This window comes from Bufo bufo, chromosome 7, assembly GCF_905171765.1.
Source record: "Bufo bufo chromosome 7, aBufBuf1.1, whole genome shotgun sequence".
Classification (NCBI taxonomy): domain Eukaryota; kingdom Metazoa; phylum Chordata; class Amphibia; order Anura; family Bufonidae; genus Bufo; species Bufo bufo.
In genome coordinates this window covers 174323358-174336377 of record NC_053395.1, presented here as the reverse complement: position 1 = coordinate 174336377, position 13020 = coordinate 174323358, and the positions used below count along the sequence as shown (strand labels likewise).

General features: G+C 44.1%; 1 protein-coding gene across 2 annotated transcripts in view; it reads right to left on the bottom strand.

Moving 5' to 3' along the window:
* Nucleotides 1-13020, bottom strand: part of NCKAP1 (NCK associated protein 1) — a 119209-nt gene that overhangs the window by 73858 nt on the left and 32331 nt on the right. For both annotated transcript variants that reach the window (XM_040439388.1, XM_040439387.1), the window contains exons 2-4: nt 10099-10209; nt 3555-3647; nt 1040-1096 (exon numbers count right to left, since the gene is read on the bottom strand). In XM_040439388.1, the coding sequence (XP_040295322.1) occupies nt 1040-1096; nt 3555-3647; nt 10099-10209 (261 nt within the window). The remainder of the gene's footprint in view (nt 1-1039; nt 1097-3554; nt 3648-10098; nt 10210-13020) is intronic.

Genomic DNA, 13020 nt, shown 5'->3' with positions numbered 1-13020 from the left:
AACTCCTGGCACCCCCGCCGAGCAGCTGTTTAAAAGGCAGTGGCGCTCCGTGGTCTTCTAAGGTCAGCGACATTGCATTCATCGGTCACATGGTCTAAGGCACAGCTCAGTCCCATTCAAGTGAAAAGGCCTGAGCTGATGTAAGGCACTGTGCTTGCTAAGCTGTGAGGATGGCGGAGCACCACGGCCTCCTCAAACTGCTGATTTTGGAGTCAGACCCCCATTGGTTAGATACTGATAACCTATCCTGAGGACAGGCCATCGGTATTAAATACCTGGAATACCTCTAAGGTAAACCTAGCTGTTGGCGGATGGGCCCAGGTATATTTTGATATTTTATGCAGTATGAGTTTATATATAGATTATATATTGTACATTTATATAGAATGCTGCTATGCCTGTGTGACTTTCCCTTTAAAGGGCTTGGACGGGTTCAGAGCCGAACCCTGACATAACCCATTCTTCACTCATTTAGCATGAATGCGTAGCACAATGGAGCATTTCCCGCTCCGATGCTCCCCCTTGCCCTGAATCGCTGTTTTGCTTACATTCTCACTGGTAGGCGGAGGCTTCGGCCTAGCAGTGATCCCAGTGACATCACTAGCACTAATGGGCAGTCTATAGCGATTTTACAGATTAGGGCAGCGCCCATTAGTGCCGGTGACGTCACCGGGATCATTGCTAGGCCAAAGTCCCTAGAGAGAGCCGGTAAGTCACTGGATCTAAAGAAAAAGCCCTAGCTCTGAGCTGAATCGCACATGAAATGCCCTGATGCTCCACTCATTCATGCTGAATGAGGGACGCAGGGGTTATGACGACGTGCACCGCCTTTTGGCTCTACCATGCAGGATGCACTGATTTATTCTATTTCTGTAAACAGGATTATGGTTATTTTTTTTTTTTTACAATCAAATTCATTTTGATCTCTTATTGTTGCTTCTTCACTTACACACAGGGGCGGCAACCTATACTAGATGATGACACAAATATCTATCATCCAGCTACATGTGCGCTGTCATCTAAAATCTTTTATACTTACAATATCAAAGAAAACTTGACACACATCAATAGTGTTGAGCAGTTCACAGACATGATCCTGAAAAGGAAAAAAAAATAGAATAATGACTTGTAATCACAGTCCACTCCTAGCTAAAGACAGGAGACCTGGGAATTATGCCGAGTGCACCTCACATCACAGGGACCGATGACGAGACGTGTAAGCTGCGCCAGGACTGACTGTAGAAAGTGCCATATACTGCACTATATAAGGCCTCATGTGCTCAACTGTATTTCTTTTCCGCATTTTCTACATATTGGATGCGGACCCGTTCATTTCAATGGGGTCGCTGTTCTCATCTCTAAGTCTGCATGTCCTATCCCAGCCCGCTCTGCCGACAAGAATAGGCATTTTGACATCAGGGCCCGCTGAAACTGCAGGATGCACACGGCCGGTATCCGCAGTTTGCGGACCACAAAATACATATGGTTGTGCGCATGAGGCCTAAGAGTATGCTCACATATGACGGACATGCTGCAAATTTTCCACCATGGAATTGCGGACAGAAAATCTGCAACATTTTTACTGTACCAGCAAAGTGTACCATCCACACACTAGGGAAACAAATCTGCAGCAGAAACGGACCTGTCGCCTACCCTTCCTGCTTTAGGAACTACTTGCATTCCCTATGTAATAGCATCCATTCTTATGACTATGTTGCGCCATTCCTTTATTATTCCTCATAGAAGTTATGAATAAATTGCCAGCCGTCTGCAATAAAAGTTCATCTGGGTGTTAACAGTTGGGGGGTGTCTGAGACAGTCTGATACTATCCAATCAGAGCTGCCAGTGTCAGACTGTGCAGGGACACCCCCACAACTGGTAACACCCAGCTGGACCTTTATTGAAAGCTGCTGGTAATTCATTCCTAACTTCTAGCAGGAATAACAGAATAATGGCACATGATAGACTTATAAGAATAGATGCTTCAGAATTGTTATAACATGGGGAATGCAAGTAATTGCTAACACAGACATGTCTGGAGAGGCAACAGGTCTTCTAGAAGTCTGCAGCATTTGTCAGTAGAATCTGTGTTGGGGGATTATACCCTGTAGATCTGTGGCTGTGGCATTGCAGTTGGAAAAATCGGCATCATTTTACATTTAAATTTCATCCAGTCTGCAGCTATGGGCAGTGTCGGACTGGGGTACCTAGGGACCACCAGTAACATTTATTTTGGGGGCCCACCGTACGAATACATTCAAATATAATAAATAATCTAACAAGTTTTTTATATGAACATAAGCTGGTTGAGGTGCTGTACATTGAATATATGTATGTAGTGTACTAACTCTAATGTGTTATGTGCCACTGGTGCAGGGGGTGGGAGACTAGGGGCCAACCTTGCTCAGGGGCCCACCGGGGGATTCCCCTGTGGTCCAGTCCGAGCCTGGCTATGGGTACACTAGTGGTCGATGTGGAGAGACTCATCATTCACAGTGCTGGTCCCTCCATGTTAATGGGGTTTTCTGGGATTTTGATGACCTATTCTCAGGATAGGTCGTCAATATCAGATCAGTGGGGGTCCGACACCTGGCACTCTGCCGATCAGCTGGTTGAAGAGAAGGCTGCAGTTCGTGCGAGTGCTGCCTTCCCCTTCTTTATGTACCCGCTCGCCGGCGACATCGCAGCGTTGAGCAGGTGTAACTACAAGCCGTCCCATTCACTTCTATGGGACGGCTCCTTCCTGCTTGACGGCGAGCAGGTTAACAATGACGGGAAGGCTGCGTTCGCATGGAGCGCGGTCTTCTCTTCCCACAGATGATCGGCGGGGGTGCTGGGTGTCGGACCCCCATTGATCTGGCATTGATGAACTATCCTGACTGATAGGTCATCAATATTAAAATCCCAGAAATCCCCTTTAATATTCAGGATTCTTAAGGTGAGGATTCCCTGCTACATTTCCATGTCAATATAATACATTGCTACACTTCTTTTTCTGGTCCTGAGTAAAGGCCCCATCCATATACATTAGCGTACTGTCAGCCGAACCAAGTATTCTCGGGTTGGGCTGACAGTCTAATATGTGTGGAGGGCTCCCGACTCTCCCCGGACAAATAATGCTGGGGGGAGAGAAGGATCGTCGGAGGAACTGAATATTTTCACCAAAGAGATAAGCAGCCGCCAGAAGTGTTTGGTGGCAGCTTTCTCTTCACTGACAACACATACACCATCTGCTAAACTGTACGTGTATGGCGTTGTCAGGAGAGCTGACGGCCAAACAACAGCTACTGAATGTGTACGGCCAGCTTTACATCATGTACTACCATACAATCGTATAGGGAGCGGATTTATCAGGAGCCTAATTATTAAAGTCACCGTGAATTTTTAATAAAGAACAACTGAAAAAAGCCCAAAATAAATAGGACACAATAACAAAAAAATAAAAATACATATAAATAATTTGAAAAATTCCCCGAAGGCCACACATTTGCCCTGTTCAAGATGCTCAACAAGAGCCACTGCTATTGGGTACGAGTCCGAGCCCGAAACTCACCTTAAATTCCATAACATCCACAAACGTGAAGTAGTAAAGTGCCAAATTCTTCAGGATCTCGGACTTCTCCTTCTGGAGTTGCGCAAGCTGTTGCTGTAAAAATGTGGAAAACAAATATTCAGATACGTCAAATGAGCGCACAGTATGACAGATCAGAATGACAGCCATCCGAATCCTTCTTCTAGTACGCCATCATACTTACCGCCCCTTCTAGGAACGTACAAGGCGTATACATTTATATAAAGAGTGTTAGAAAGCATGTTAAGTGCAGAGAATGGAAGAAACAAAAAAAAGAAACTGTCCTAAAGAGGACAAAGAAGAAGAAGACCAGAGCAAGGCATCTCAAGATGTAGAAGCATTGGACACTTAAACTTCTGAACTTACCAAACAGAATATCCAGGCAAAGCCACGTTACGCATGCAAAATAAATGTAGATACAAACATAAAATACAGTAAAACGATCTAGAACTAGAGAGTCACAATAACACAAGAGCAAATAAAAAGAAGAAGAAGAAGAAGCAAAACACTTGTTAGACACGAGAGATTAATGGGCAAGGCATAGAGAGATATTAGAGAGTTAACATCTATCCACACAGGAGAACGTGAAGACACAATGAGGCAATGTACATTAAAGCAAAGCAAGGAGGTTATTTCATGGAAAGAAGGGATGGCGCTGATCTGGAGAGTATGCAATGGGAGCACAAGAAATAAAGGAGCCGATATACCTGCGCTGGGTAGAAACTAGCATAAATCTAAAGAGACGTTTTCTTCCTTCAAAGAGGGCCTGTTGTGCCATTCCCTTCTTATTCCCGCTAGAAGTTATGAATGAATTACTTCTAGTTTGCACTGAAGGTCCAGATGGGTGTTACCCGTTAGGAGTGTGTCCGTGCACAGTCTGACAGTACCCAATCAGTGCTGTCAGTGACAGACTATATAAAAAGGACACCCCCGCAACTGGTAACACCCATCTGGACCTTCAGTGCAAACTACTAGTAATTCATTCATAACTTCTAGCAGGAATAATAAAAGGAATGGCACAATATAGAAAACTTCCGTTCTGTGGCCCCCGCAAAAAGGATATCCGCAATTGTGGACAAGAAAAAGGCATTTCTATCACAGGGCTGGCTGGTATCCGTGCTTTGTGGATCCGCAATTTGCGGACTGCAAAACGGATACAGTCATCTTAATGAGCCCTAAGTATGGCCATCTGCACATCTGGCTTGGAGGAGCACAGACGACAAAAAAAACGAACAGTAGAAAAAAGGACCAGTAGAGATTTCCTCCATCACTAACTAGGATTCGGTATTAGGACGATCCTGATAATAAATGCCTTAAAAGGAATCCGTTACTGGGAAATTCACAGTTAAACCTGGTACAATGGCGCAGATGTATTAGTGCCAAATCTCTATCTAAAAAGTCACGCAATTTGAGGCATCTAGGGTTTCTACACTTTTCTCTGCCATGCTTGACAATCGGAAAGGGGTGAAGCTTAAAGGGAAAGGGGGCAGACCTAAGAGGTGCCATTTTGTGCCAAAATTGCACCACAATTGTGTCTGTCTCAAGGTAAGCCAATCAATAATTGCTAGAGAGTCTGGGAAAAGCTTCTGTCCCCGCAGCAGATTTATCCTCCAGCCTGAGATCTGGTGCAGGTCTAGGACACCGCCAACAGGATTAGTAAATCTGGGCCAATGTCCTGTAGGCCTGGCAGCGCGCCGCTACATGCACCGAGGGCACGGTCCTAGCCACTTGCTCCTTCCGCTTCCTCTGCCAGCCCCTTCCTCTCCTTCCTGATGGACAGGGTCAGGGTCCTGCATGATCATCCTAAACGGGCTGGCAGAAAGAATCAGGAAGAGCAAGGGTGCACCGACGGCTTGGGCCCTGCTTCTGTCCAGTTAATTGAACATTTGCATATGAATTAAAAGTCATTTTTCTCCAGAATAAAAATCAACGGATCTCCAAGTGCCAGGTATCATTACATTCGGCTGAGCCAGCACTGTATTGAGCCTGGCGACAGGATCCCTTTAGGCCGATTTCACACAAGCGTATTTGCAATCCGTATATGGTCCGGATTTTATGTCCCAGAATCTACTGCTAATGTTAATGAACAGAGCTATTTCGTCAGTATTTGAAATCCGCAGAACGTCCGAGTTTTGTGCGGATTTGTTTCCAAATAGGCAGTGCATAAATAATTAAGGAAGGAAGAAATACGCATGTAAATCCTGAAGCAATACTGAGGGTCTATCATCAGGAATCCTGAGCCAGAATACTAAAGGATCTCAACACGCTCATGTGAAAGCAGTCCGCAAAATGGGTCCACATCCGTTCGGTAATTTTGCGGAACGGGTGAGGTCCCATTAGTTTTCAATGGGGCCGCAAAAGATGCGGACAGCACACCGCAAAAAAATAGAACATGTCCTATTCTTGTCCGCATCCACGGACAAGAAAAGGCATTTCTATTATAGTGCCGGCCATGTGTGCAGCATAGTATTGGAAAAAGGCAAATCCCAGTATCAAATCGATACCGGTACAAAAGTATCTATTGGGTATCGCTAATTCGATACCCAGTGAAACCCTAATTTGCGGACCGCAAAACAGTTGCAGACGTGTGAGTGGACCCATAAACTCAGTTTTAAAATACCTTTAGGTGTGACTGTCGTTTCAGTTTATTTTTCAATAAAATGTAGGGACAGGGATGTTAAACATTTTTGTGATATGCTTCATCAGGGAAAGAGGTTTATTTCTACTAAACAACAATGTAAAGAGTCTTCTTAGAAAAGCTGTAACCGAATGTGTTACTTAGGCTACTTTCGCACTTGCGCTGTTAATTCTGATATTGAGATCCGGAAGAGGATCTAAATACCGGAATTAAACGGATCAGTTTTGATTTTGCACATCAGGATGCATCCGTTCTGTTGGGATGTGGTTGTGTGAAATCAAAAAGGAAAAAATAACGGATCCGTCACTAAATACATTAAAAGTCAATGGTTGACTGATCCGTTTTTTTAGGCTCACTAATAAGTACCGCACCCCTGTCCATACACTACATTAATAAACTGAAACAAGTTACACTTTACAGCTGTTTTATGGGAATTAAATATTAATGGCCTCTCCTCGGGATAGATCATCAATATCATATAGGTGGTAGTCCAACACCAGGTACCCCCAATGATCAGCTGTTTCAAGTCACAATCGGACAAGCGTTGTGGCGTATTCTTAATAAACCAAGCATAGCACCGAACTTTGTGTAGCAGCCGTTCTTGGTACTGAAGATTAATCTCATTGTATTGAATGGGACTGGGCTGCATAAAGGCCAAGTGGCCAATGGATGTGACGTCACGGTTTGAAGAAGAGGCCACAACGCTTTGCTGAATGATACTGAAGACCTATGCTTCTGTAGACTCAAACACAAAATGGTAGTAGATTGTTTTTCCTAATGCGGCAATAAATACAACTTGGAGGTGAAGGAGAAGAGACGCTTTAGCTACCTTCCAACTCAATGCATACACAATGGGAAAAAGAGGTTAACAGAGACCTCTGACTTATCTTCCATTGAAAAAAAAAAAAAAGGATTGAGCATGTTGAAAAGCTGTCAGGAAAGAGTTCAGGCACAACGATACATATTAGATAATCGGCGTGCTGACCACCTTCATCTAATGTTTACGGACGACTTTAGGTATGTTGCGAAAACAAACATCTTGTGGCAACTGGCTAATAAAAGCAGTGATTCAGATATTGCAGCTCCCTTATATATGAACCCAGGGCCCTCTAAGAGACTAGCGCCTTAAGGGGGTCATCAGTATCTGATCTGTTGGAGCCTGACGCCCAGGATCCCTGCCAATCAGCTGTCTCTGGAGGTGTTGGCGCTCACGGCCTTTCCGCAGCGCCGTACTGTATAGTGCCTGTGTTTGGTATCATAGCCCAGCGCCATTCACTTTTAATGAGACTGAGCTGAGCCTAGGTCACTGGACTAAAGTACGAGAAGTCCGCGGCAATGACTTCTCATGTGTCAGACCCCACCGATCAGATACTGATTACCTATCCAGAGAATAGTGTCAGAAAACCCCTTTAAATTCTCTGAATATCTCTGCCATAACACAACAGCATAGTACATAGTCCACGTGCAGTCACACCGGACAAGCTCAGCAGCAAGGCCTGCGTATAGTACAGACACACACAAGGCATATTTCAGATATTTGGTGTTTTACAGCTGATAAGTACAGCAAACACCACACCCAAGTGTGCACTGCGGCAATGAGCAGCCAGCCGCTTCCTGGAGAGTCCGACATGTATGTGCTGCACAGGTAACAGGTTCAACCAGCTGTGCGTCTCCCATAATCCTCAGCCGCTGACTCATTCCTGTCGGCCAATAACCAGGACTACCACGCAGCTCCTGCTTGTTTGGGTAAGACGCTGCGGCATTCCTTGAGACAACTATGTTTTAAGCATTTTTATTTCTGCCCAGAGTTAAGGGTCTGAGAACAAAATGCATCGAACTTTCTTCAACCTGGAAGAGTCATCCAGCTGGCAGAGCAACCGTCCTCTGCTAGGCAAGACTTGTAGGATCTTGTCTGGCTATCCAAGGAATGATCTGAGAGGTTGACATGAAGGTCTCAGAGCAGAGTTCATTGAATGCAGAAAGATCATTTCAGCAAAGCGGAATACAGTCACCGATCAGGAACCTGCTTGCTAAAAATACTTAGGAAGAAAGCCATTCCCTACGTAAATGGCGCGGTCACCTCTCCTGACAGGTCTGTTGATGTTTACGTTCCCCATGCAATAACGATTCTGGGCCATCCAAAAAACTATGTTGTTCCGTTCTTCAGTTATCACTACTAGAAGGTCTTTAATTAGGTTATCCGGTAAATAATATTGATGACCTCTCCTCTGGACGGGTTATCAATATCAGATCGGTGGGGGTCCAATGCCCAGGACCTCCGCCGATCAGGTGTTAGAAAAGGTGAAAAGCCATGTACATCGGTCACATGGCCTAGTTGTAGCACAGGCTCCCTGTAACAGCTGATCGGCAGAGGTGCCGGGACTCGGACCCCCCCCCCCCCCCCGATGTGATAATGATGACCTATACTGAGGAAAAGTCATTATATTTACCTGGATAACCTCTATAACTAACCTGCAACTGGGTGCCTCCAGGTGGGGGGGGGGGGGGGGGGGGGAAGTTACTAAAACAGACATGTCAGGGAAGGTGACAGGTCATCTTTAAGACTGTAAATATAGTTTTTATCTATTCTATATGGTGGCTTCCAGTTTAGTTATAAAATATAGTTCTTAAAGAACAAAAACACATAAGAAAAAGGAAAATGACAACATAAAATGTCCTAATACAGACTTTTGCAATTCATGGACCATGCTCTTAGGTCACGATCTCAAGCTAAGAAACTCTGTTCCCTCTCCTTACAGTTGGCAGAGGTGACAGCGTCTTAGCCTCCAAAACAGGAGTTCTCACGAACTTCATTTATGGGTGATAAGTGTAGGATTGTGGGAGGTCCTAATCTAAAAACACAAAGCAATCCCCAGAATAGGGATCCCGTATTTAATAAAATGTATCTCAGGGCCCGACAAATCCCAGGAGGCAGGTCGCCATTGCGATCAGGAATTTAGTCCTGGCGCTTGGGTATTTGTCAGCCCGTTTTCAAAGGTGCACGGGCGACGGGTGCAGAGCGCTGGAGGGGGGCCCGTTCTGTCCGGTGGCAGCAGGAGTGGAGATGAGCACCTCCATTGTGGAAGCGCTCATCTCCATATTCATCTGTATCGCTGTCCTCAGGTGCAGAGGAGCAGTGGAGAGGCGTCTCCCTTGCCCGTTCCTCTGATAGGCTACAGGCACTAGGAGAAGAGGGGAAGCACTATGGGGCCCTATATACTGGCACAATATTGGGGGGGCACTATGGGGGCCCTATGTACTGGCATGCATTATTAGGGGGCTTTATGGAGAAGGGGGGGGGGGCACTAAGGGGGCATCTACTGGGTGCTTTATGATGTGGCTCCGCCTGTCTCCTAACTTTTTTAGCTGGCTCCTAGATTCCAAGGAAATTTGTCAAGCCCTGATGTATCTGCATAGCGCCACCTGCTGTTTGCTCTTTTCCTTATTTCTTCTCCACCTCACTGAGGTGGTCGCACGCGGTCAGTTTAAAAGGCCCTACCACTGATCTGCCAGCCTGAAGAAAATCTAGCACAACAACTGGAGAAACTAAGGGGGAGATGTCTAAATCCATGTGAGGTACAGGGCTGGTTCTAGCTTTGCTAGAAAGACATTGTCATGTATTATATATATGATATCCGATTCATATTTTACATCAATCATGGCATAACCTCTTTACCGAGGAAAACTAATCTCAAATGATCTCCACCACTGGCTTATGAGCTCAGACACCTACCTAAAGCGAAATACATTCAGATTTTCATAATCAAAAATGATACCACTGCACTGAGATCACTGACCGCACCACCACCAAAACCACCACCTTCTGACATCTTTTTGACCAGCCTACGCGAGTACATTACATGCTATATTAAAATAAGATCTACTTACATTATTATTGCGAGTCTCTACGGCAGGAAACTTCCGGACAATAAACTTGACGGCAGATTCTAAGTTTTTGTCGATCAGGTAAGAAGGCTTTGCTTTGGGATCCCCACATGCCTAATGAAAAATTGAGGAAAAAATATAGGAGAACATTTTTATTTTTATAGAATTATAGTAGTTTTTGAAAGTTTTTTTTTCATAGTGAAATGAAAAACAAAGACAGCGCGAGAGTTGTCAGAGCTGAAAAACGAGAATGAACAAAAAAAAAAAAAAAAAGGCAAAAGAAGGTCTCCTATAGAAAAGAATGAAGTATAAATGTATGGAGATGTGGAAAGCACCTAAGAGAAAATAAAAGCGCATATCTAGAAAATAAACAGAAAACTGAGGTAGAGATGTCAGCAGCAATAACAAAACTGGTCAATGGGTGAAAAGAGAAGAACATCATGATTTACTTTGCTAAAAGTTCACTGAACTACCCTAGCAATGAATGTGTTAATAAAGACCATAATCAACACTACACAATCTGAAAAAAAAATGGAAGATTGTGCGATGTAAAAGTCCTAAAGATGCCCAGTTACTTGGCACCTATCACTCTGGTTATAATAAGAGATGCAAAATCCGTTTCTGCTGCCTTAAAGAAAAACTCCAGCCACCTGGCCAAACTACTCAGAGTCAAAGGCCCTTTCAATTCCCATAGATTCCTTTCGACCATGAAGTTGAGGCAAAAACTTCTTAAAGGGGTTCTGCAGTTTTTTTTAAACTGATGATCTATCCTCTGAATAGATCATCAGCATCTGATCGGCAGGGGTCTGACACCCGGGACCCCCCGCCGATCAGCTGTTTGAGAAGGCAGCGACGCTGGCAGTAGCGCGCCGTGGCCTTCTCACTGTTTATCACTGGCCTGGGCGGGTCTTAGTTCTGTTCACTTGAATGGAGCTTAGCCGCGCCCAGGCCAGTGATACTAGTCGTGACGTCACTGGGCCTGCGGTAAACAGCGAGAAGGCCGCGGCACTACTGCCAGCGCCGCTGCCTTCTCAAACAGCTGATCGGCAGGGGTCCCAGGTGTCGGACACCCGCCGGTCAGATGCTGATGATCTTTCCAGAGGATAGATCATCAGTTTAAAAAAACTGCAGAACCCCTTTAAGAGCATCATAAGTAGAGAAATGCAAACTTATAAAGTCTAATAGGTTTTAATTGAAATAAATAGACTAGAAATGTGAGAACTGGTTTGTTAGAATCAAAATTCAACCAGAATAAAAAAAAAAAATAATAAATGAAAAAATCTGATTCTGTAGAGTCAGAATTTCTTCAGATTTGCTTGGGAGAGCGAGAGAATCCAAGCATTTAAAGCACTTTTGATTTGGGCAGAATCGAATCATATCCGAATCAAATTTCATGGCTGATTTTGAGCTTGAAACTAATTTTAGGGAATCTCTAAAAATAGACCCTAGTAGGTCCAAAATGGCTTCAGAGGCGGGGCCCACCGTTAGATCCTCTGGTACTCCAACCCTGTAGACATCTATTGTGTTTAGAGGAGATTTTGGAATGAAAATAAGAGCTCTGTACTAAGGGTCATGGAGCTGGCTAGTTTGTTAACTTACATAATATGGGAGTTGGATTCCTTCCTTTCTTCCTGTTATAAATACTCATGTTCCGGGTATTTCGAATTTGGAGTTAGTGTTAAAGGTTCTCCTTATGAGAGGACAATATGCATTAACCCACCAGAGATTTTATTTTCTTTTTCCTCTGGATCAACATAGATATTAGCTTGTGCAGAGGGGTTTCTGAAGAAGTCATGGAGCCGTGAAATCAAGATGGAGATTGACCAGAATGTGGTCATCTTTGGAACTAATCTACTGTTGTTGTCTAGGGACACAGATACATTCCAAACCCATCACCCAACAGGATGCCTCCTGTTACACCACTACTCTCAACTTAATAAGCAGGGAGGGGAGTTTTAAAACATTCTTCAATGCACTTTGTGACTGGTTTTAATGCAACACTCCAAAGTTGTTCCATGCAGCTCTTCTGCCTCAGGAGACGCCATGCATTACAGCAATGACGAGCAGTAACACAGTTCCGCAGACTTGGGAATTTTTCTTAAAGTAATACAGAGACTTGAAGCAAGAATACAAGCAGTGTACATTCAGACCTCACCATATTCTCTAGTTATTGGTGTTTTAATCCCAGGAGATCTGAATTCACATCTACAAACACAGACAATCAGGGGTTCCCACAGAGATCTACTCAGCATGATGTTACACTTACTGGTGGTCTCCGCATTGCTTCTTATATTGCATGAGACCAATTAAACTATTGCATAAGGTCACATTCACATGGTCATATTATGGCTCTACGAAATTTGAAGTCTTGGTGTCAAGAATGGGATAAGATGCAGCTCTTGGCACCATATATATATCGTTCCTGCACATCTCAATGTGCCTAAATATTTAAGCCTTCCAGTAACCAAAACAGGTTTAATCGACTTCCAAAAAGTCAAAGAAGCCAAGTTTTGAGCTGTGTTTGTGGGGCCCTGACAAGCTTCTCTAGTGTGCCTGCAAAACCTACAAGGTGATCCCCACATATTTTATCTTGCTTGCAACAGAAGAGTGACCAAGTAAAAACGGATTTTTGTTTGACCCTGAGGAGCCTCTGCTTTGTTAGGAAATGAAAATCTCTGGCAATCATCTACATCAGTTCTGGAAACACATGGACAGCTAGAGTAGTATTTTGGTGGAAAAACTCTACCCAACATCCAATATCATCTTCCAGGAAGCCAGAAACTAACACAGAGGGAAGTATGGAATTGTGTAAATTATCCAAAATTTTAAAAGTTGGGTTTTCTTGTATATTTAAGCACACAGACTGAAAAGCTGAACTCACAAATTTCAAGGGATTTCAACGGACAACTGGACTTTTATTGGGAA